Here is a 26,375-nt window from a genome sequence, read left to right on the forward strand (position 1 = left end):
TTTTCTAGTTTCCCCTTTCTGCTTCTTTCATTCTCTTTCAGGTTCCTCTTGAGAGTCATTTGCTTAAGAATTGCATGTTGACCTCTGCGTTTAGATAATGCTGTCTGTGGCAGGGGTCTTCCCCACCTCTGCAAACCTAAGCACTTGAGTCCTGCATCTACATATACACACAAAATGCATAATTTGTTTAGCTCTCAATTTTCACTCTCAGAAAACACTGCAGTGATTACAGGTTTACTTCTCCCTGAGAGCAACCTAATCAATGTTTTCTTCACTCAACATAAAATGACTGAGACCAAGGACACCTTGTCTTGAAGTTCCAGTGGAAAGGAGTCACACGTGCTGTAGCTAAAAGGCTACAGAGAAAGGCTTTTGGGACTTTACACTAACTTTCATAGCAGAAAAAATGTTTTAAAATAGCACACTGTCTATGGATTGTCACACTGAAGCTAAACTAGCAGAATATATATTCTGGTGATCCCCCTGCCAGGTAACAGCTGTCTTAGTTTAACCTACTATGACACAGAACGCATTATGTAACAATAGACATTTATTTCTCACAGTTTTTGAGGCTGGAACTCTGAGATCACAGTGCCAGCATGGTCTGCATTGGTGAAGGCCATATTCTTGATTTACAGATGGATGCCTTCTTGCCACCCTGTGCCCACATAGTGGAGAGGGAGCTGACTCTGACATTTCTGCTTACATTTCTTCTCCCATTCACGAGGGCTCTACTCTCATCACCTAATCACCTCCCAAAGATACTACCTGCTAGTACCATATCATTAGGGGAGCACTGTACATCTTTAAATCTGGCTATGGGTCTTTTAAATGGGGCTAGAAGAATCCTCTCTGGCATTCTGACACAGTTTGATGCGAACAGAAAGTGCCAAGGAGTTAATAACCCAGGGCTGATACTTGCCCAATTCACAATGGAATCCAGTGGACAAATACTTTTCTCTTCCTTGTAGGCAGACAGTCCTGAGGCCCATTCTACAAGCTTCTCAGAAAGAACATCACAGGGACACCAAACACTAGTTACCCATAGTAACTAGTAATGGATTGAATTTTCCTCTTGTCTCTTTAACACTTACTTGTACCTCACTTTTGTTCCTTGGAATCACAACATAAAATAATCTGCACACAAATGAAGCTCTGTTTTTTTGGGAGAGACTAGCTATTAACTGGGCCCCATCACTTTCACTTAAAGTATATACACCACTCCCCAAAAACATCACCTCACTGTTCTCCCTTCCCACGCTGCCTTTTTTCTGCTTTACATATTATGCATATTTTTCTAGATTATTAAATACCATTCTAGGACTTCCCTATTGGTACAAGTGGTTAAGAATCTGCCTGCCAATGCTGAGGACATGGGTTCGAGCCCTGGACTGGGAAGATCCCACATACCGCGGAGCAATTAATCTTGTGCGCCACAATTACTGAGGCTGCACTAGAGCCCACAAGCCACAACTACTGAGCCCGCATACTGCAACAACTGAAGCCTGTGTGCCTAGAGCCCGTGCTCCGCAACAAGAGAAGCCACTGCAATGAGAAGCCCGCATACCACAACAAAGAGAAAGAGAAAGCCCCAACTAGAGAAAGCCCACGTGTAGCAACGAAGATCCAACACAGTCAAAAATAAATAAAAATTTATATAAAAGATATGCTTCTACAATGTCAATGACTAAAATGGTCTTATAATGAAGAGGTTAATTTGAGGATGATTAGAGTTCATGCCCCAATTTCAAGCATCAAATGAGCAAGTCTGAAATAATTAGTTTATAATAAACTTCCACATGGGGCATGTCTTATTCTATATCATGAACATGTTAGGAATTCCAGAAGTTATGTATAATTCCAATCCTAATTTTGATTTCCCTAGGACTGTCTTTTTTTTTTTTTTTTTTTTTTTTTTTTTTGCGGTACGCTGGCCTCTCACTGCTGTGGCCTCTCCCGCTGCGGAGCACAGGCTCCGGATGCACAGGCTCGGCGGCCATGGCTCACGGGCCCAGCCGCTCCGCGGCATGTGGGATCTTCCCAGACCAGGGCATGAACCCGTGTCCCCTGCATCGGCAGGCGAACTCTCAACCACTGCACCACCAGGGAAGCCCAGGACTGTCTTTTGAGAAACTCTCCTGGTGATCCTAACTGTAATGTTCCATGTGTATTTAATTCATTACTGACCTCCCGATGTACAAAAACACAGCAGCTACTGTAACAGGGAAGAGTCAATTCTGACTCCATGTTGGATCTGTTTCTTTTACTTTTCGTTTGCTTTTGTTATAATCAGTCTATAGCTGTAAGCATCCTGCCTGAATATTAAAGTGCCTTTGTTCAGCTCACAGGGAGACACTCTGACCCTGCCCACCTGTGAATGGCTGCAGAAAAGAAGAAATTAACACATCCCCTCCCGATGCTGGCCAAGCCAGGCAAAACCAATGGGCTTTTACTTTACTTCCTCACTTCCTCCCCATCTCTGTTCTGTAAAAGAAACTAGCAAACAGACCCGGGTAAGATGGTGTTTCAGGGACCCTAGTTCGCCATCTTCTTGGTCTGCTGGCTTTTCGAATAAAGTCGTATTCCTTGCCTCAACACCTTGTCTCCTGATTTATTGGCCTGTAACAAATTTAGCTTAGCCAGTCAGGAGCCTCGCTGCTAGTGGCTAGCTGGCCCCAGTCAGGTGATATTGATTGGGGCAAGGCCCTAACAGCTGCCGGGACTATGTGTCCTGAGGATCTTCCCTTCAAAATTCCCAGAAGCAGCACTGGCTACCCCAGCACTTGGCAGTTGAAGCAAGAAACCGAAAAACTTACCTGATAAAAGGCAGGTGTATTATAATTTAAAAGTTAGATTTGATCACACTGCATAGAATTCTTGGCACCTGGAACTATTATACTATTCCAGAAAATCAAGGTCATTTTGTAAGATACACATGAGCCATGAATGGCTTTTCTTTCTACTCTTTTTTAAGTGGTCAATTCTCTCAAATTGTACTGGAAGTGCTTGTTGAAAACAATCAACAACATTTTCATCCATCTGAGAAATAAATGAATATACAGAACAGAGATCTGAGACCTTTACTTTACTTAACCCTGCATATAGATTTGTTAGAGGCTCTCATAATTAATAATGAAACCGAGAAGGACCCAGTGGGGCTCCTGAGCATGGAAGCCTTTTTGTCCCCAGTTTCTAGTAGGCAAGACTCCAGCCTCCATGACCTTCCCTGAGTTCCAGAGGGCAAATTTTAACAGTTGCTAATCAAGGGAGGAGCAGCCAAGAAACCACCTGAGGCAAGATCAACGGGACCTAGGGGCAAGACGGGAATAAAGATGCAGAGCTATTAGAGAATGGACCTGAGGACACAGGGAGGGAGAAGGGCAAGCTGGGATAAAGTGAGAGAGTGGCATGGATATATATACACTATCAAACGTAAAACAGATAGCTAGTGGGAAGCAGCCGCATAGCACAGGGAGATCAGCTTGGTGCTTTGTGACCACCGAGAGGGGTGGGATAGGGAGGGTGGGAGGGAGACGCAAGAGGGAAGAGATATGGGGATATATGTGTATGTATAGCTGATTCACTTTATTATAAAGCAGAAACTAACGGACCATTGTAAAGCAATTATAGTCCAATAAAGATGTTAAAAAAAGGGGGGGGGCCTTCCCTGGTGGCGCAGTGGTTGAGAGTCTGCCTGCCGATGCAGGGGACACAGGTTCATGCCCCAGTCCGGGAAGATCCCACATGCCGCGGAGCAGCTGGGCCTGTGAACAATGGCCGTTGAGCCTGCGTGTCCGAAGCCTGTGCCCCGCAACGGGAGAGGACACAACAGTGAGAGGCCCACGTACCGCAAAAAAAAAAAAAAAAAAGTTAAAAGTAGGATCTCTCTGGCTATCTTAAATTTCCTAATGTTACAGAAAACCTAGAATACATTGATTATATATATATATAATGGTACCTGTATGGAGTAAGGGAAATAAAAGTACCTTCTCTTTTAATCACATTATTTCTTCTTTGTACAATTCCAGTTAGAGGCCTCTTGTAAAAAAAAATTCCTATCAATTCAATTAAAGTACCCTCAAACTTGTGTTTGTTAATTCTTACAAATACACTCAACTTTCCTTATTTGTAGATTCTATATTTCAAATTTATAATTTGCCTACTCAATAAAATTTATTTATAACCTCAAAATCAATACTCCTGGGCTTCCCTGGTAGTGCAGTGGATGGGAATCCACCTGCCAGTGCAGGGGACACGGGTTTGAGCCCTGGTTCGGAAGATCCCACATGCTGCGGAGCAGCTAAGTCCGTGCACCACAACTACTGAGCCTGTGCTCTAGAGCCCGCCAACCACAACTACTGAAGCCGGCACGCCTACAGCCCATGCTTTACAACGAGAAGCCACGGCAATGAGAAGCCCATGCACCGCAACGAAGTGTAGCCCCCGCTCGCCACAACTAGAGAAAGCCTGTGCACAGCAGTGAAGACCCATAGCAGCCAAAAATAAATTAATTAATTAAAAAAAAAATCAATAGTCCTGTGGCTATTCACAGTCATCACATAGCAGCAAAAATTTTTATGCATCTGATATTAATGTTCCCAGATAAAGGTGGGTGACGATCTGCCTTTATATTTCCCCTGCCATACTATCAAAAGGAGTCATTTTCGGGATATCGAGTGGCATATTCTATTCTTTTTTTGATTTTTGGTTATGATTTTGCTATTTAAAATAGATCCCAAGTAAAGTGTTTTAAGTGCTGTGTAGTGTTCTTAAACACAAGAAGGCCGTGTCACTTTGAGAACTTACGTCTTCAATAAGCATCATTCAGACGTGAATCTTATAGTTCTGCTGCCCTTGAGTTCAATGTCAATCAAAAATATATATTAAATAAAGTATCTTTGAACAGAAACACACATGAAAGAAGATTATGTATTGATGGGTTCAAAAGTACAACCAGAGGTTTGCAGGGTCCTAACCCAGTACTTCCTGTACATCAGCATTTGTTAACTCAGTGCTCATGGCAACTCCTTCTAACATAACTATTGTAAATAACAAGGGCTGACCACAGAAATATGCCCAAAGCACAAGACTACTTACTTTAGGAAATTTAAACATTAACAATAATTGTTTTTCTTTTCTGTAATTCCTGAATGGTAAAGGGCAAAAAGAATATCATTTTAAACACAAAAACTCACGTGTCTGAAATGCTGCATTCAGTGCATGTCAAGGCATGCTATACAAAAAATTAATTTTATTGTAGTCTGTAAAAAGAAAACAAAAGAGGAACAAGAAACAAAAACACAACACAGGACAAAAGTCTTCTTAAATCAAATTCTATTTGTGTGAATTCAGCAAAATAATTTCTATCAAACAAAACAGCAAAATATTTAATAATATTGGATGGGCTATATTTGTTTGCAGGGATATTTGGTTTTTAGATAGGTTCTACCGTACCACCAGGGAAGCCCACCAATTTTTTTTAAATATAGTATTTACTCACAAGTTTCCTGGAATCCTGAAACAAATTTTTATTCTAAAATAGTACTTCAGAATTATATCAACTAACTTGAAATTTATTATTTAATTAAACTCACAACAATAAGAGTTTTGGAATGGAAGAGAAACAGGGATAATTTTGCTCTCAAGTAAAATAGTGACTGACTAGAAAATCATCCAGACATCTTGGTACAATGGTATTTCAAACTACTGTGGGACCCTGATGATATTCACTTCATCAGGCTGCAGTTGAAGCAAAATTTTAGAAGCTTCACCTAATAAAACTATATCAAAAAACAAAACAAACGCACCAAATACAGTCTTCTCTTATGCTCCCCACATTCTGGTATGGCAAAATTTTGCATATTTAATATTTTTAAATCCCTATTATCAATATTTTCACATTCTGTATACCACCAAAGAGACTGAACTGTCAAACATTAAATATGAAGAAAATATGTGTAACCAAAAACTGCTTGTTTGTCACATCTCCCCTTGTTTTATTTATTCTTGGTATAAGAAATAATAGCTCTGGGCAATACAGCTGTCACTTTGAGGAAACTGCTGTCATTGAAGTAAATTTGTCCTCACTGGTTACACAAACTTAGTGTGAAGCCAAGCTAAATGTTATAGCATTACTACAGCTGTAAAGTGATTAATGTATTATCAGAATAAAAAGGTAATGAAAAATATGCAGAAACAGTGTTATTACATCATCAATTTTCAGATATCATCCATGTAATTCAAAGCCTTACATGGCTCCAGTAACTAAGAGTTAACAAAAAGCTACTGGTGTGATTGATATGAATAGCCTCTTTCAATGTTACCTTTTTTCTTCTTTATTTTGGTAAAGGATTTGATCCAATTGCCACAAAGCTGAAAATACTGGTTGCCAAATGCAGCACACAGAAAAAAATTATTTTTTTGTAGAACTCTAACATTCATCAAAAAAATTTTCTTGCCTAAGAATTAAGTCAAACATTAATATATTATATACACCTCTGCCATTTACATATTGCTATCAGCCATTTATTACAAAACATTATACACTTTCTCCTGCAGGTGGCTCACATACTGACAGCAAATTTCTGCAGATGAGACAATGAATCAACTCTCCACTCCATGCTGAACAATTTCTCTAGTTTTAAATACTAGCCAAATATAGAAGTTTGGACTGTAAGGCCTAAGTGCCTGGTCTTAAAGGAACCAGTTAATTATGGGAATTTCACTGATCCTTCATTTGAGATGAGGATACTTCTTCATTGCCTTCATAATTTTCTTGTGGTCGTTGGCTAGTTTTCTGATGGTTGTTCAAGTGATGTGCTGCTGGCCCTGTATACGGCTGCCCATGCACGTGATTATTCTGAGAAGGTGAAACAGATCAGCATGTCAGACTTTTCAAATGAAAATGAAAAAGCATGGCGTAAAGTCTGTCTAAAAGTAGGCATGAGTCTTTTTTCCTTGGGGTGGGATTCAGCAATCTCTGATTTTAGCAAGTGTCTGCAGATGATCTGAGGGATGTTAAATTTCGGAACCACTGCCTTAAAAGATCTGAATTAGTCTCCTTTATGGTTTAATTGAGGAAAATCTTTCCAGAAACTTGTTTTTGAATGAAAGTTTCTTCAGATAAAACTTTTTCATCAGTTATCATTCTTTCTTTCCATCTACTTAAGTCAATCAAACTGTTAATTTTAAAAGATATTCTTACTGCAACTAAATATTGCATAGAAGTTACCAAGACACTTCCATCCTTAATATTATTTCAATAGTTATTAATTTTACGTTAATGTGTTCATCACACATTTTTATTAAATACTATAGCTTTTAGTACAAGAGGGCTGCTTAGTAGAGAAAGAAAATACTACCGGGTCAGTCAAAACATGTTATTACATGACCCCACTCCAACCACTCTTCTTCTTGTCAAAGTTATTCTAGATAGTCCCTTTACTACTTTACAGTCACAGGTACTGAGTTACAAAATATTTAAGAAAAATTAAGTAAATAATTTTTAAGTAAAGCACAAAAATTTGGGGTATAATGAAAACAAGCAAACTTCTGTTTACCTGTTGATAGTGAGATCCAGATGAATGAGGATATAATGGGGCATCTTCTGGTGGAGATGATTCATGCTCATCTGGGGCATCTTGGTCATCTGGCTCCTAATATTAAAATATTTAAAAGAGATTAAGAATGTGATTATAAAGCAACTTTAAATTTATTTTTAATCTTTAGGAATAAATTTTTTTCAAATCTGTAAAGCTGACCTGTTTAACATTTTTCATTTACTGCAGATAAAATAATTCACAATTAGAGAAAAAGTTTGATTCACCTAGATATATGAGTTTCAGACATTTTCACAGAAATTTCTCCAAATTAACTCTAACAAAGGAGTCAGCATGCTTCTCTGATTACTTGGGAACAACCAACACTAAACGTTAAAGCCAATAAAACTGCATGACAAATTTTTTTACACAATAAACACTAGCCTATAAAAAATTACTTCTCTTTCTTCCATTTTTATCTGCTGCCCATTAGTGGCTTTTTTTTACCTCTTCTGGACAGAGTTCACAAGCTTTTGCCAGTGTCATCCTAGCACTATGTGATCTCTCTAAGAAATAACCATTTGATGTTTCATTGCTTTGCATTGGAGGAGACCAATTATTGTAAGTGTACTGAGGATTGCCAGTGTATGGTCTTCTTTCAAGTTCATCTCCAAGCCATTCCACTGCCCAGGTCCACTTTCTTTTAAGATCTCCATTACCCTTGAAAAGAAAATAAAATTGTTTATGAAAGAATTTGGAATAATTTTTATGTTAGCTTAAAATGCTGACTCCAAACTTTCATGATTCTTTTCTTACAAAACACCCCTTATTATGATTCAGATTGTTACAAAATTATAATAAAAAATTCTCACCTGTAATATTTGGTAAGCAACTGGACAACTGCTAAAGAGAGCTACCATACATTTTATACACTGGTATGCTCTTTTTTGATAGTGATTCTTAGAGCGCTGGATAGTATCGAACAACCCATCTCGATCATCTGGGATTCCTTTAAGTGAATTATGAATTCTAGAAAAGAACCAGTTACATAAATTTGTGGTATCTCTTAGCTAACATTCTGGAGCCTACTGACTGCCATTCAATACACATTTTGATGTAATTATCTAATCTATTTAACTGTATAGTTAAATTACTAAGAAGGTACCATTAGTAAACCCACTTCATGGATGAGAAAACAAGTAAAGAAGTCAAACAACTAATGTCATATAGCTAGCAAGCTGGTGAGCTAAGTCTGACTCAAGAGTCTGTAGTCCTATGAAATTATTATCAATCTGAAGTGATTTCCCTATACTGTAATTTAAATGAACAATTAAGGATACTAATACTAAATTGTTCTCATTAAAATTAACTATAAACTATGTCTTCATGAATGCCCCAGCTGAGAACATATTTACTTGTAGTTAGAGCATTACTTCAAGACTGCACTTCAGAGTGTAAAGTCTAGTTTCTATGAAAGTGATATAATCTGGCAGTACAAAATTAACTTGAATTCTAATCAACATGGTGGGTAAAGCCATTTTCACTGCCATGAACTGGCTGAATTGCTAATGATCAATGATTTCATTTCAGCTCTAGCCAAACCTCAACATAACATTTTATATAGCCAATGGAGTCCTGTTCTCCTTAGTAGCCAATTAAATTTATGGGTAAAAATGTGCCTTCTGTAGTATCAGTAACTGAACATGAAGTATCTAGAAAAAATTCTCTTGCATACCATTTGTTTTACTTAACAGGATATTATTATATTCCAAACCAAAAGCAGGGCTTTTTCTTTTGTTTACATGTTTCTGTTTTGCAGTACATACATTCATATAAATCTTGTTCGGAAAATATTTCAGTAATTTTTCTTTTTTTTTGGCCGTCACAGTCGGCATGTGGGATCATAGTTCCCCGACCAGGGACTGAATCCACACCCCCTAGCATTGGAAGCGTGGAGTCTTAACCACTGGACCTCCACAGACATCTGAGTAATTTTTCGAAGTCTAATCATTCCAGACAGAAAAAATAACATGCATAGGCACTGTTTAGCTGTAAACACTTATAGTATATATTCTATTTTTATTCTTTAGTTTTAATTGATAACAAAGTGATACTCACTTTGTTATCTGCCACATTAGGTATTTCTGCCACATCATCATTAATATCAACTACTTTTTTAAGCCATTATAATCGATATTGTTTTTGCCCACTTTGTTCTGTTGCCAGTGACAGTGCTTGGCACAAAGTAGACGCTTTGTAAATATCTTTTAAGTACTGTTTATTAAATAAACCAAATGGTCATTTTACAAAACACTTCACATTTAAGCTAATAACAATCCCATACTAATTTGTTCACAAAAGCTCACTACTGTGCACATGAACCCAATATTTATACCTTTACATTATCACTTCTTTGAGTGAAACTTGAAGGCTAGGATGAGACTGATGAGTTTAAAGCATCTGTAAGAAGTCACACGGGAATTCCCTGGTGGCGCAGTGGTTAAGAATTTGCTGCCAATGCAGGGCATGTAGGTTTGAGCCCTGGTCCAGGAAGATCCCACAAGCTGCAGAGCAACTAAGCCTGTGCACCACAACTACTGAGCCCGCGTGCCCTAGAGCCCGTGCTCCGCAATGAGAGAAGCCACCACAATGAGAAGCCTGCGTACCACAACAAAGAGTAGCCCCTGCTCGCTGCAACTAGAGAAAGCCCACACGCAGCAACAGAGACCCAACACAGCCAAAAATAAATTAATGAATTAAAAAAAAAGTCACATAGTAAATAACAGAGGCTTAAGTTCTTTAGAAAAATAATGAGTAAAAATTAGATCCTATTAAAACAGACTCTAAAAGTATCCAATTCTGTCAAGATACTGAAATAGGTACTAAATAATAAATAAATATAGGTTGTAACATTTTTGTTTCACGGTAATTTGTTTCTGATTAACACTATTTTGAAAACACTGATTTTGATTTGCTGGAAATTTAAGATGCTAAATTAGTTGAGAATTTGAAAATATTAATTTAAGAAGTCTAATGTATTTCCAGTCTCCCTTAAATACCTGATTAAAGTGATTTATCATTAAACACTGTGTTCTACAAATTTATTAAAAACTTAAATTTTTTCATTTCTATTATTTATTTAAAAATTAAGATTTTACTGGTTGTTTTGAGGATCAATACACAGACATTTCAATTTGTACACAATTCTTAACATTATGTACCAAAAATCTAAAACATCATGTAGTTGTGATTCTTTTAACAGTTATTCCAGTGACCTTCCAGCTTAAAATTTGGAGGCAAATTTTCCTTAACAGAATATCAAGTACCAATAACTACATATTATAAAAATTAATTTATTTATTTATTAATTAATTTTTGTGTATGTTGGGTCTTCATTGCTGCGTGCAGGCTTTTCTAGTTGCAGTGAGCAGGGGCTTCTCTTTATTGCAGTGCGTGGGCTTCTCACTACGGTGGCTTCTTTTGTTGTGGAGAATGGATCTTGGTGTGTGGGCTTTAGTAGTTCTGGCACGCAGGCTCTAGAGCACAGGCTCAGTAGTTGTGGTGCACGGGCTTAGTTCCTTTGCAGCATGTGGGATCTTCCCGCACCAGAGATGGAACCTGTGTCCCCTGCACTGGCAGGTGGATTTTTAATGGCTGCGCCACCAGGAAGTCCCCAATATCTTGAAATACTGACATGTTGTTATATCATAAGTCCCACTAATTCACAATTTAATATCATACACACTACATACTCAAACTGTCAATCGTTCACACACATTAACAAAGTTACTAGGAAAACTGGACTACCACTACCAAAGATGTTACAGAGTGCACAAAATTCTGAAGGTCATTTTCACATTTTTCTTTTGCTTATCAGAATGACTAATAGGTGGCAATATGTATACATATAAGTCCCTGTGGGGAGAAAAGTGAGGGTCAAGTGGTAGATTCGGGAAACTAATTCTATACCAGTATTCTTAGGCTGAGTTTTACTGCAAAGAACACAGCAGAATTTTGGGAAGAACTCTGAAGGTCTGCTGGTAGGTAGGATAACCTTAGTTCAAAAAAGTTACTGTTGACTCCTCATATACTAATAAAACTTCTAACAGGCTAAGGATTATTGTTAAATACCTAAATGTTACTTAGTGTAATGAATTAAAAAACAAGCAAATGTAGTCTTAAATTACTATTAATGGAACTTAAAAACTTATCAAAAGCCTATGTTAGTCTTCTTAAGTTAAAAAAAGTAAAAAACATTAGGTACAAGGAAAAAGACTAGTAATAAGCATGAAACTGCAGTTTTAAGAAAAAATAAAACTGTGATAGGGAAAACATTCATTTTGTTATGTTATATTTTTAAGATTAAGCATTTAATAGAGATGCAAGAAGTAAAAATATATTCAGCTACTAGAAATTTCAGTTATTTCTAGAACCTAGAAAAATGTAATTATTGTGGTAGCAAAAAGTGTATCCACCTGTGAGTCTGCCAAGAATCCTCTATTAGTAAAATCTGCAGAAGTAGATCCAAATATGGCCGAAGTTCATAGGTGTATGAATACGCAACCTAAAGACAGGTAAAACATAACTGAATTTCTTATTTAAAGGAATAATTAAATTTCAGGCATACGAATGTTTATTTTCCTTTAACCTGCCAGAGAAGTTCACTGAGGACAGTAGACGAGAACTGAGGATTCTCCCAGCAGCAAAACCGAAGCAATTTGATGGTTTCCTCTGAGTTACTGCAGTCTTCAATAATTTTCTTCACATAACTTGTTCTCACAAATAAAATGTCTGCCACATTCTGCTGAATTGGCATTATAGGCTGTGATAAATTAGGGTCACCAAAAGGACTGGGAAGAGGGGGATTACCTAGAATAGATTTGTCATCAATGAAAAGCCAATACACTTCTTTGCAAAACTGCAATATTAAATTTTTTATTAAAAACAAAATTATAAATTAAGTGTCCTAAGCACAATGAAACATTCATTAAAATGATCAGATACACTAAGATGCAAAAATATAAATGCTGAATTGAAGACAAAAAAAAAAAGTTAAAATTCTTACACCATTTCATAAATAAGGGATTTATCATAGTAGGTGGTAAATTTTGAAAAAGGTCTCTTGTAAGCATGTAAAAAAAAAGCTAATGGTTTTAAAACATAATAAAGCATATAGTCTTTTACTTTATTTTTATAAATGTCAGGATCTTAATTTAGCACTACAAAAGCCTAGCATTCCTTTTAAAGTACTATAAATAATGGAACATTCTACTTTACCACTGATTGAAGACTGCATTCTTGATGAGACACTGCAACAGCGGATCAGCTGAGACACTACTGAGTATAACTTGCCTAATTCAGCATACTGATATTTGATTGGAGGACCTGGACCCTCATCTAAAGACACAAGCATAAAGGTAGCAGGTACACTCAATTTCAGAAGCTGTGTCTTTTCTGCAACACCTGTATAAAAGGGACAAGAATAATGTTTAGGAAAAACAAGCAAAAATAGTAAGAATGGCAGGTTCTGCTTTAATAAAAAAGTAACTATGTATAGCTCCCTACAATTTTTATGATTAAAGCTCATCTCCTTTGATTAGACTGCACAAATACAGACAAAACAAAAAATACGCCAATTTAGTTAAAGTAAATTAAAAACAAATGTATTTATTTTTGGCTGCATTGGGTCTTTGTTACTGCACGCAGGCTTTCTCTAGTTGCAGAGAGTGGGGGCTACTCTTGGTTGTGGTGCGCGGGCTTCTCATTACGGTGGCTTCTCTTGTTGCGAAGCATGGGCTTTATGCGTGTGGGCTTCAGTAGTCGTGGCATGCGGGCTCAGTAGTTGTGGCTCACAGGCTTAGTTGCTCTGCAGCATGTGGGATCTTCCTAGATCAGGGCTCGAACCCTGCATTGGCAGGTGGATTCTTAGCCACTGCACCACCAGGGAAGCTCCTAGTTAAAGTAAATTTAATTATTCTAACTGTAAAGTAGTGATCATGACTCTGGCATTCCAATTATATAAAGCCCTAGAGAAAAGCACACTTTGTAGGACCTAGAGAGATCACAGGAGCCTAGATATTGTCTCTCAACAAAATAAGGGAAGATGACAAAGACAGAAACTATGCTAAATGAGAAACAAGGTAATCTACCATTCTTTTTTTTTTGTAAACTACCATCTTCTCTTTTTCCCCTCTCTAGAGAAAAATTTTTTGGAAAAAAAAAAGCCTAAATTTCCTGTTGCTTTGTTCTCTAATCTTCCCATTCCTCATTCTCATTTTAGTTTCTCTCCCAAACTTGGTTTGAAGCTAAAAAACAGTTCTCAAATTTAACTATTTCCTTGTTCTTGAATCTTTTACTTGGGATTCTGTCTCTTCCATTTTCTATTTCCTCCCTCCTTCTGTCTGTCTTTTCTTATTTCCTCCCTTTTCTATTTCTTACTCTTAACAGTGGATTTGTTTTTTCCAGCTCTTAGAAGATGTTTTTCCCCAAAGTTCTCATTCTACACTATCTCTTAATACTGCTTACTTTCCTGTGACTAAATATATAGTCATTATAGAATCTATAATCATTCATATAGTTGACTCCAAATTTTGGAGGTATGCATCTCACTGTTTATTGGAGTTCTTTGCTAAGGTGTACAACATATTTTTAAAATTTAATCTACCCAGATAGGTTCCTATTCCTATGTTTCCTCTCAGTAAATGGCAACACAGTTCTCTTAGTTCCTCAAGTCACACCTTGGACATATGTCTTCTCCCTGCTCCATTCATTCAAATATCCAATCACCAAGGTCTGCTGATTCTCTCATAAAAACTCCTAAATCTTTCAAGTGTTATCTTCCTTATTGCCCACTCCATAACATAAGGCAATAATGATATCTGTCTATAGATTATACTACAATCTCTAGTCTTAGACAACTGTAATCCATTCTACACTATAGCAAGTGTAATCTTTCTTTCTTTTTTTTTTTTTTGCAAGTGTAATCTTTCTAAGGTAAACCTTGCTAAAAATGTTATAATGGCTCTCAGTGCCCACACAACACCTGCAAAAAGAGCAGGTCAATCACCTATCTCGTATCTTTCACCAGATCATGTCACACAAAAAAACGTTCATGTTGTCCAGTGAGCCAAGTCATGTTATGCCAAGTCTTTGCATCTACCGTTCACTCTGTTTACAAATTCCGTGCAACACTTTCTCCAATAAATTTACTCTCTTTTTAACAGTCTCTTCAATAAGTGGTGCTGGGAAAACTGGACAGCTACACAGAGAAGAACGAAATAAGGACATTCTTTAAAACCATTATACAAAAATAAACTGAAAATAGATTAAAGGCCTAAATGTAAGCCTGAATATTACAAAACTGCTAGAGGAAACAAAGGCAGAACATTCTGACATAAATCATACCCATATTCTTTTGGATCAGTCTCCTAAAACAAAGGCAATAAAAGCAAAAATAAACTAGTGGGACCTAATTAAATTCAAAAGCTTTTGCACAGCAAAAGAAATCATCCACAAAACGAAGACAACCTCCTGAATGGGAGAAAATATTTGCAAATTATGTGACCAATAAGGGGTTAATATCCAACATATACAAATAGTTAATACAACTCACCATCTAAAAAACAACTCGATTCAAAAATGGACAGAAGAATTGAATAGACATTTTTCGAAGGGGGACATTCAGGATGTCAAAAGGCCACAGGAAAAGATGCTCAACATCGCTAATCATCAGGGAAATGCAAATTAAAACCACAATGAGATATCACCTCACACCTGTCAGGATGGCTATCGACAGAAAGATAGCAAATAACAAATGTTTGCAAGAATGTGGAGAAAAGGGAACCCTCCTACACTGTTGGGAATGTAGACTGCTGCAACCACTACGAAAAGTTTGGAGGTTCCTTAGAAAACTAAAAACAGAAATACCATATGATCCAGCAATCCCACCCTTGGGCATGTATCTGGAGAAAACCATAATGCAAAAAGATACATGCGGCCTAGTGTTCATAACAGCTCTATTTACAATAGCCAAGGTACAGAAACAACATAGATGTCCATCGCAGAAGAATGGATAAAGAAGATATGCTACATGTATACAATGGAATAATATCAGCCATAAAAAAGAATGAAATAATGCCATTTGCAGCAACATGGATGGACCTGGAGATTATCATACTAAGTGAAGTCAGACAGAGAAAGAAAAATACTGCAAGCCACAACTACTGAGCCCACGTGCCACAACTACTGAGCCCACGTGCCACAACTACTGAAGCTCGTGCACCCAGAGCCCATGCTCCACAACAAGAGAATCCACCGCAATGAAAATCCCGCGCACCACAACGAAGAGTAGCTCCTGCTCACCGCAACTAGAGAAAGCCTGCGTGCAGCAACGAAGACCCAACGCAGCCAAATATAAAAAAAAAAAAGAAAAAAAAAGTTATAATCTGCAATGGATTTCAAGGATAAGTATGGAATAACTGCTTCTACTTTAGAAGTGATTAGTTCTCAACACTGCAATAAATACTTTCATCATTTATTATGTAAATGCAAAGCAACACATTAAAAAGAATATGAAAAGTCTTACCTAAATTGGCATACATTACAAACAGATTGAAATACTGTTGTAAATGACGCCCATGTTCCGAAACTTCCCTTCTCAGGAGATTTAATACTGCTCTTAGTAAGTGATCGCTCAAGCTTAAGTTATCACATGCCTGTGAATCATAATTTATTATTTTATCAGCAACAAGATATAGAAAAGTATACTTCTATTTGCATTAAAAGGGTATGTTTACATAGAGGTTATTAGGCAGAAGTATCAGATAGGAAATTATTAAATACATTTGCTTTTTGGGAAATGAAATATATAGCTTGGGTAGATTTCATTGCAGATGTTTTATACTGTTTTCGAGTGTCAGATAATAATAATAAAATAAAAACCACTTGGAGTTTTATGCTAAAAATGCTACTCAACAAAAGATTTAAATTTAGCCATTATAAAATTAAACCTTAACTGAACATACAGAATCTGAAGACTTAGTACACAGCTCCAAGTAACCGAATAAATAGAAAAAATTTTCCTTATATTTTAAAGTGCCCAATAATCAAACATTACTGTGAAACAATTTTAACGAACTCCATGATGTGTGCAAACATTTCATATATAGTATATATGTCAAACAAATACATATGTTTACTGATTTCACCTGGCAGAAAATAGAATTTACATTTAAGTATTTCATAAATAAAGAAAAGCTTTTGATTACCTGACTAGAAGGTCCTGGAGATGTGAAAGATGAAGGACAAGGCCCATCTTGCAAAGAAAAATGTGCAATAAATACTATAAGTTTTGCAAATGCACCCCTCACTTCTGCACTAGGGCACTCAAGAAGGTATTCAGAGAAACGATTTGAAACATTGAAAAGGACATTATGAGCAAACCAAAAACGTACGTTCTTGCTGTGACGGAGTAGAATGCACAGTACATCATACCTAAAACAGAAAAAATATGAATTTCCATTTAGGTGCTTCCATTTTAACTGCTACAGTGAACCAACAGGTTTCTGTGAACCAAATAAAGAGGAAAGAGCTCTACAATTAATGATCTTAGTTGTTGCTGTTGTTTTTTTTTTGTCTGAGCCACATGGCTTGTGGGGTCTTAGTTCCCTGACCAGGGCTTGAATCCGGGCCCTTGGCAATGAAAGCGGGAGTCTGAACCCCTGGGCCAAGGGGGAATTCCCGATTATAGTTGGTTTCAATACAAACTTCAGCCCTGTGACCTGATCTAGTCCGATAGTCACAAAATGAATTAAATGAGAACTGTATATTTAGGTGGATACAAATGTATTAATAAACTCTTTCTGATCCAGTGATCACTCCTTAACATCTTCTAATCTGAGAGATGCTAAGAACAGTTGTTATATTAAGGTATTAAAATGTCTTCCATACTTATACAATTATAAAGTTAAGACTATAATCATTTAAAAATCCTCTACCTTTTTAAACATAAGCAGATTCCATGTAGTAAAGATAAAGAATATAAGTAATAGAAACAGGAGTCAAACGTTGAATAATAAAAGGCACATTAAAATTAAGCATTTTAAATACAATTTCTCTCAACATTACTACCAAGATTTTTATCCTATATTTAGAATTTGAAGTAAGATTTCCACAGTTAGGGGAAAATAAAGCAACATAATAATGAACCATACCAACTCTAAGTACAAAGTAAATAAAATTCAAAGCCATGTACCAATCACTGGCAGGGCCACGAACTATTTTCTTGGTGTGAAATCCAGTGGTAAAGAGGAATCTAGCTGCAAGCTGAATACTAATCATTGTGATTTCTTCTGCTTCAGGCAACAAGTGATCTTGTCCTTAAATAAAAAGCACATGAACAGTCAAACACACTTTTGTTTAAATGTATTTAAACAAATGCTCCATGTTTAAAAACATTCTTAGCCAAAAAGTAAACTTCAGCACTTACTTACCTTAGCACTTAACCAATCCATGTTTCAAACTAATGCTTAGTGAAAACTCCCATAAGTTAACAGCTCTTCTATGTTTCTAGATACTGACTATATTCAAAGGTATGCGTATATTAAATACATGACTTTAAAATAACTGGCACTGAATATGCTGACACATTTAAAACAAAATGAGTCTAAATAATTTTATGAAAAAAAGAAGGTAAAAGAATGCTGAAGTAAAGCACTAAATACGTATTGATACTTGATAAACTTCTAAGTTAAATTCCAGAAACTTACCTGGAGCAGGGCTTAAGTAAACTCCGTTACACGTAAGCAGTTTTTTCACAAATTGAAAATATTCTAAACTATACTGCATTCGGTTGTGCATGAACTGCACATTTTGTTTCCACACACTTCTCTCAATGGCTGGTGACATCTGATAGGGTTTTGTGATAGTTAGCTCTGATATATATCTTATCATTTCATCATCGTGGTCTATTGTGTCCATTCGTTCATAAAGGAGTATATAAGCATTCCACCACCTTTTCTGCCTCCTGTATGACATGCGCTTCATCATATGATCAAATACTTCTCCCATGTATTCTCCACCAAAACACTGATTTTTCATTTCTTCATCATCATCCATTTTACACTCTGTTACATCTCCATCATCAAATTTATACCAACGATTTCTCTCACCATCTTTACCATTCCTCTGAATGATGTAGGAATAATAATGTCCACCACTTGCTTGACCACTGTGTACAAGCACCCCCACAAGTCTGTATTTTGTGCTACCTGCTGTCTCACATTCAGACTGCTCATTCTGTTGTATTAAGTGAACCTCTGGGTTTACATCATCTCCTTCCAGCTTTGCAACACCTGATACTGTGTAAGGTTCCATGTCCAGCTCTCGTGGAAATTCAAAATAATCATTGAATTTAATTGCACATTCTCTTTCCCAGTCATAGTCAAATCGTTTCAATTGAATAGCAAGAACAGGAGGCAATTTTTTAATTAGCAGCCGCTTTACTGTATCAACCTACAATAAATGGTAAATATTAAGTGAATGTTCTTCTATAACCCAAATAAAACAATTTTACTACTACTTAAAACTTTATGATCATCTAAATGTATTTACGAACAGATAAATGATAATATAATCAAGATCATTCATCATTACTGACTTTTTCAAAATACTTATACCAAGCCTAAAAATATGTAATCACTCATCTGTTGCAAACTATAAAAATTAGTGTTATAGGGCTTCCCTGGTGGCGCAGTGGTTAAGAGTCCGCCTGCCGATGCAGGGGACACGGGTTCGTGCCCCGATCCCGGAAGATCCCACGTGCCGCGGAGCGGCTGGGCCCGCGAGCCATGGCCGCGGAGCCTGTGTGTCCGGAGCCTGTGCTCCGCAACGGGAGAGGCCACAGCAGTGAGAGGCCCGCGTACAGCAAAAAAAAAAAAAAAAAAAGAAAAATTAGTGTTATAAAAACTAATAACTACCAGTTTCCACACTCCCACTGCTAACTGACGTTACTTTTCTGACCTTTACTTTTATGTTAACAAATAAAATCTGCTGTAAGCAAACTGAAGAAATACTGCAAGTAATAATATGCTAATGTATATAGCACTTAGTGACAGATAACATGCTAAATGCTGCATTTAATCCATACTACCTTATAAAAAAGCACTACCAAGGTTTCCACTTTTAAAATACATGGATTAAGAGTGGCAAGCTGTAGAAGAAGAAACTGCCCTAGCAGAAACTCTGTCAGAGCTATAGGTATGGCTTCAGATGCCACAATCTAAATGGTGTTTAAAATCAAAGCAGTTTAGGTAATAACTTGAAGGTGAGATGGTATGGTGGGCCCAGAAAAATATTTACTACTTATCATATACTATGTATTTTCAAAGACATGTTATAGTTCCATCTCACAAAACTGTCCACAGATAAAATTAGTTGGTGGGATCTAAAAATCAGATCTGATCTTTAAAACTGCAAGTAGTTCCGAAAATCTGCTGTAAGCAAATAAAATTGGCACACAGTTGTTCTAAAGTTGAAGAATAAGTTAAGAGTATGAAAGGGGAAAAATATTTTCTGTTAGCAAATCTTCAGGTTTGAAGAATTCAATGGCAATGTGTTTCAGGGCAGAAATGGAAAGTAACTGTGCAACTTTTAAACTACAAGAAAAAGTGATGTTAAGTTATTGTGACTTCTAAAATTAACCATCCAATTAAAAGGACTTTTCCTAATTTATTATTATGATTAGTTTTTTTCAATATTGTTTCCTTGACAAATCTTTTAATCAGTTATCATCTTGACTGCCACTGTAGCAAAGCAGAGGTAAAATCTGAGATTGAAAACAATTTTTATGTCTTCCAACTATGTTAAATGCAATCATATTTACTAAAAAACAAACAATACATACCTTTTTATCACATTTTTCACAACGATACGCATTTGCACCTTCCAATAAATCTCCTTTGATATATTGTTCCAAAGAATCAAGAAGGTTTTGGTGATTTCTAATATCTACATTCAGAGTTGTAAAAGATTCTTCACACTCGTATCTAAAGACATTATTTAAGAAACATTAAAAGGATTTATTCCTCAGGTTTCTAAACACTGTCGTAAGTTGTGAACTTGAAAAAAAACATATTTGCAGTATTTACTGTACCATGTCAAATGCATTAGTCACAGTGTTATTCGTAAGTAACAGTTGCCTTTCCCTGGTCATTTACTTTGTACTGGGCAATGTAACAGTCTTTAAACATAGTATTGCTTACCTTCACCTTCAGAAAAAAACCTGCTAGAGTTATGTTATCTCTCCCTCTTTTACAGATACAGAAACTGGAGTGGGGGCGGGGGTGATGGTGAAAAGGTGACAAAGAGATTAATATGGTCCAGTTTACTACACAGAGTGTGATTTGAAGCCAGGCTTGTCTGGCCTCACTGCTTAAGTTCTTTATATTCTTTCACACAGCTACCTTTGTTATTTAAGTAGTAGTAATTCATGGCAAGGTAAAGGTAAACATTCATCAAGTTTAGAAAAAAGGCTATTTATGAACTAAATTTTTAAATGTTCCTCCACTTGCATAATGCAGAATAGCAACTAATATTTTGGCACTTAGATGCCAAGTTCTAGCCTAATGCACAAGTTCAACTATCTAACATACTTGTATGTCTCTAGTATTCGGTTCTACAGAGTCATAAAAAAAATTTGTAAAAAGAGTAAGTGATGTGGGATGGAGTGAGCAACCCACATTGTGATGATTTTCTACAAAAGGGGTTTTCAGGAATTTCTGATGACACACTAATAAACTCAGAAAACGTATCAACCACTAAATCCACTGATCCAACCAATATATCAAGAGTACCTGGGAATCCCCTGGCAGTCCAGTGGTTAGGAATCCGTATTTTCGCTGCCGCAGACCCGGGTTCAATTCTGGTCAGGGAATTAAGATCCCACAAGCCGCATGGCACAGTCAAAAAAAAAAAAAAAAAAAACAGTGCCCACCATGTGTAGAGCATATGGGATATTATGTTTTAGGCAGTCCTTCATATTTAGAAACTTGTAATTCAGAAAGACAAAACACAGAAGTATTTATGAATGGCTTATTACACATGTTTCTACTGTGATAGAAACCTATCCACAGAGGAGAAAAAGGTCTTAGGAGATAAACTGAAATTAACAGTTTCTTTTGCAACTTGGGACACCCTAAAAAAAAAAGTTCTATAATACCAGAAAGACTTGAGACTCTTACATACTCCTAAAATGTCTAGTAAGGCTAATTTTGTTGGAATGTGTACTTCATTTGCACAAGACACTTCCATTTGGCAGAGCAAAAGAATTCACAAGTAACTCTGACTAAAAAAACTGAGGACTGATAAGAACACATGACAAAGAGTTGGATTTTTACTGTTCACCTAATGTAAACTATCTTTCATAAGAATACAAAGTTGGCCAAGCTAGATGAATAAATGAGTCCCCATCTTCCAAACTAATGGCACTGTAACATCCTAAGAGTTTCTCATTTATGTGAGATTACCTTTCCTCAACTCATTTCCCTAATTTCAAAAAAATCTGCTTTATCCACTTACACCAAACTAATGTTTACAGAATAACAGAGTGGCTTTTATTTTATTTTAATTAATTAATTAACTTTTGGCTGCACTGGGTCTTTGTTGCTGCGCATGGGCTCTCTCAAGTTGCGGCGAGTGGAGGCTACTCTTCATTGTGGTGCATGGGCACCTCATAGTGGTGGCTTCTCTTGTTGTGGAGCATGGGCTCTAGGCGCTTGGGCTTCAATAGCTGTGGCACGCTGGCTCTAGAGCAGGCTCAGCAGTTGTGGCACATGGGTTTAGTTTCTCCACGGCATGTGGGATCTTCCCAGACCAGGGATCGAACCTGTGTCCCCTGCAATGGCTGGTGGATTCTTAACCACTGTGCCACCAGGGAAGTCCCTAGAGTAGCTTTTAGAAAATATTCTTATTTTGATGATTTGGGTGAGAAAGAATTTCCTTTCTGTGTTATGTGAATGTGTAACAAGAAGTCCCACACAATAGGCATGATATGAGTGTCCATCGTTAAACCTTCTGAACTATTAATACTACTAACCAAGAATTATTTAATTATTTTCATTAGGAACCCATAATAAATCAATCTCTTCTAATTTGCTCCAAAACACAGAAAAATGTCTTGTCAACTCTTGCAAATGATCTGATGTGCAAAACATATCTAACATATCTCATGAATAAGAATCAATGGTAATTTTAAATTTTTACAGAGAATTCCAGACCTACCAGTTATTTTCTAAAGTTACTGTTTGCTTGTTTATTTATTTATATATATATTTAAAAGGCACTGGGTAACTAACTAAACTCCAAACACCCCGGGAAGCGTGCTATAGATAACTAACATTTAATTAGTGCTTACTATATGCCAGCTTTCATTCGCGAGGATTTTTTTTTTTCTTTGCCGCTCTGCCCAGCTTGCAGCATCTTAGTTCTCCAACCAGGGATCAAACCTGTGCCCCCTGCAGTGGAAGTGCCGAGTCTTAACCACTGAACTACTGGAGAATTCCCTAAAGTTACTGTATTGTTGACATTTCAATTATTATTTTCATTATAACAGCCAGGTAAATATCTTTATAATAACTGTAGATTTATGAAAAAAAACCCATTTTATTTCCTCAGATATGACAAAATATAAGAATGTAAGGGAAAAATAATGAGATACTGAGAGTAACAAGAACTAAATGCTACTGAAAAAAAAACAAACCCACAGAACAGTGGGGTATAGCCTAAGAATGTAATATTTGGTACTCTCTGCTTTCATACATATGTATTGGTAAAAATTTTATTTATACTATTAAAAAAAGAAAGACCCATATAAAGTACATATCAAAAATGTCAATTAGTACTTACCTATGTGGGCAGCCTTGGCAAATCTTCTGATCAGCAAAGGAACCTCCCAGGACTTGACTTAGCACAGCTGGATGTCCTAAAGCTTTTAAAGCTTCATCTAAACTATCCACCAAAGAATTAAAAAACTCTAAGGCATCGTGTTGTTCACGAAGATTAACAGGTTCACCCCAAAGCCTAAGAGAAAAAAACGGAACATAACAAACTGTAGTCTCCATCCCCAGAATATCTGTATTTTATTTTTCTAAACAATAAAAATGACAATGACATTAGAAATGTAAGTTGAGGCTTTATCCATTTACACAGGTTAACCAATGTATGTTATGTATTGGGTGGCTATAGTAATGGAAGTGAAGCTCATAGTAAAATTGGTACTACAGTGTCAGGCACTCAGAATGGTGCTTCCTTTAGGAAGCAGTACAGTCATGTATTTTGAATTCAAGCGAAGGGAGCATTAACATGAGAAGGAAAACAGTCTTATATAGATGTTGTAACGACTACTTTGTTATTTAATTCTGCTTATATTTTGGGGGCTATATTGCAAAGTTCACAGCCATTTATTCCTAACTAAAGTGATTTTTCCAAATGAAAGGAGAAACATTTGCTCTGTTCTAGAGTGAATGTATTTTCTGTAATCTGAATGGACTTAAAACTTAAGCCAGGGCTTCCCTGGTGGCGCAGTGGTTGGGAATCTGCCTGCCAATGCAGGGGACATGGGTTTGTGCACTGGTCCAGGAGGATGCCGCATGCCACAGAGCGGCTGGACCCGTGAGCCATGGTCGCTTGGCCTGTGTGTCCGGGGCCTGTGCTCCGCAATGGGAGAGGCCACAGCAGCAAGAGGTCCACGTACCGCAAAAACAACAACAACAACAACAACAAAAAAAAAAATTAAGCCAACCGAGACTTCCAATTGTGTACACAAGATGACAACCACTGCTGTAAAAGCCAAGTCATGCTGGGAGATCTAAAACATCTAATTTAATATTTACAGAATAATATACCTAAGAGAATAGAAACACAATCATTTTTAGCAAAAGACAAGTCAAATTTTAAACCTGCTAAGAAGGTTTATTTTCTTTTGTGGTGTGGTGTGCTTTTACAATTTAAAAAATTGGCTACTGATGTTAAAAATTAATTTTAAATTTACATAGAGTAACATTTGATCTTTTCGGAGCATACTATGTGATCTTTACAAATCATAGGCAGCTGTGTAACAACCACCACTATCAAGATACTAAACGGAAACTCGATTCCCCCACCAAATTTTGTAATGCTACCATGTCAGTAGTCAAACCCTTCTGGACCCCTATTTCCTTGAAACCAACTTTTTAAAGCTTCACAGTAACCAAATCAAAATACTCTTTTTTGAAGTTACATGAATTTGTTCTTTTTTCTTTCTTTCTTTTTTTTGCAGTACGCGGGCCTCTCACTGTTGTGGCCTCTCGCGTTGCGGAGCACAGGCTCCGGACGCGCAGGCTCAGCGGCCATGGCTCACAGGTCCAGCCGCTCTGCGGCATGTGGGATCTTCCCAGACCAGGGTACGAACCCGTGTCCCCTGCATCGGCAGGCGGACCCTCAACCACTGCGCCACCAGGGAAGCCCCTCTTTTAACTTTCTTTGTATTAGTTGTTACAGTTTACTTTTTTCTACCATTTTATATTTTTTTAAAATTTTGAGATAATTGGAGAAATCACCTATTTTATTGCTTTACATTCACATCAGCAATAGGTGACCCATGTTCTTTGCATCCTGGTCAGCACTGAATGCTCTCATCCTTTAACCTTTTTTTTTTTTTTTTAAATAAATTCATTTATTTATTTATAGCTGTGTTGGGTTTTTGTTGCTGCTTGTGGGCTTTCTCTAGTTGTGGCGAGCAGGGGCCACTCTTCATTGCGGTGTGTGGGCCTCCCATTGCAGTGGCCTCTCGTGTTGAGGAACATGGGCTCTAGGTGCACAGGCATTAGTTTGTGGCACATGGACTCAGCAGTTTAGGCTTGTGGGCTTAGTTGCCCCGTGGCACGTGGGATCTTCCCGGACCAGGGGTCGAACCCGTGTCCCCTGCATGGGCAGGCAGATTCTTAACCACTGCGCCACCAGGGAAGTCCAACCTTTTTGTTTTTTGGTCATGCCACTATGCCTTTAGTGTCAGCCCAAGAAACCACTGCCAAATCCAGTGTCATGAAGCTTCTTCCTCCACTTTTTCTTTTAAAAGTCTTAAAGCTTATCGCTTATGTTTAGGTATTCGGTCCATTTAGTAAAGGTGTAATGATGAAAGACTCAAAGCTACCCTGCAAGATCAGGAATAAGGGCAAGAATGCCTGTTTTCGTCACTTTTATCAATACAGCACTAAAATTCTAGTCAGACCAACTAGGCAAGAGTAAGAAATAAAGGCATCCAAATGGGAAATCCTAAAGATTTAACCAAAATCTGCTAGAATTTGGCAAATTCAGTGAAGTTGAGAGATTTAAAAATCAACACCTAAAAATCAGTATGGAGGATTATAATTAATGCATACAGAATTTCAACTTAGGAAGATGAAAAAAGTTCTTTAGATGGATGGTAGTACACACAATATGAATGTACATACCTAGTGCCACTGAAATACAAACTTGAAAACATCTAAAATGGTAAATTTTTGTTTCACACATTTTACCACAGTAAAACAATTAGTAAACTGGAGTAAAAAGAAAAAATATGTAAAAACAATTTCATCAAAATTTAAAGTGAAAAGACAAGATGGGAAAAAATATTTGTAAATCATTTATATTAAAAACCTAGTATAAAAAAAAAACCTAGTATGATGACTATAGAAAGAAGTGTTATAAAACAACAACAAAAAGACAATGTGTACTTGAATACACATGTTCCTCAACAAAACATACAAATTGTCAAACCCTAATAGACATATGACAAGATGCTCAACATTACTAGTCATTAGG

General features: G+C 36.9%; 1 protein-coding gene across 5 annotated transcripts in view; it reads right to left on the reverse strand.

The window, feature by feature from the left end:
* Window positions 1–5,319: 5,319 nt before the first annotated feature.
* LOC308608559 (ubiquitin carboxyl-terminal hydrolase 9X-like) overlaps window positions 5,320–26,375 on the reverse strand; it is a 134,960-nt gene continuing 113,904 nt past the window's right edge. For 4 of the 5 annotated variants that reach the window (XM_081221780.1, XM_081221779.1, XM_081221778.1 and 1 more), the window contains 13 exons: window positions 23,439–23,612; window positions 20,440–20,581; window positions 18,305–19,049; window positions 17,791–17,914; window positions 16,805–17,030; window positions 16,123–16,252; window positions 12,816–13,001; window positions 12,187–12,407; window positions 12,014–12,102; window positions 8,411–8,567; window positions 8,046–8,258; window positions 7,560–7,655; window positions 5,320–6,859 (listed from right to left, as the gene is read on the reverse strand). In XM_081221780.1, coding sequence (XP_081077906.1) covers window positions 6,722–6,859; window positions 7,560–7,655; window positions 8,046–8,258; window positions 8,411–8,567; window positions 12,014–12,102; window positions 12,187–12,407; window positions 12,816–13,001; window positions 16,123–16,252; window positions 16,805–17,030; window positions 17,791–17,914; window positions 18,305–19,049; window positions 20,440–20,581; window positions 23,439–23,612 — 2,641 coding nt within the window. In that variant the 3' untranslated portion in view covers window positions 5,320–6,721. The remainder of the gene's footprint in view (window positions 6,860–7,559; window positions 7,656–8,045; window positions 8,259–8,410; window positions 8,568–12,013; window positions 12,103–12,186; window positions 12,408–12,815; window positions 13,002–16,122; window positions 16,253–16,804; window positions 17,031–17,790; window positions 17,915–18,304; window positions 19,050–20,439; window positions 20,582–23,438; window positions 23,613–26,375) is intronic. The other variant, XM_081221777.1, reaches the window with a different exon arrangement.

Source organism: Mesoplodon bidens (assembly GCF_964165515.1).
Source record: "Mesoplodon bidens genome assembly, chromosome: X".
NCBI classification, from domain to species: Eukaryota; Metazoa; Chordata; class Mammalia; order Artiodactyla; family Ziphiidae; genus Mesoplodon; species Mesoplodon bidens.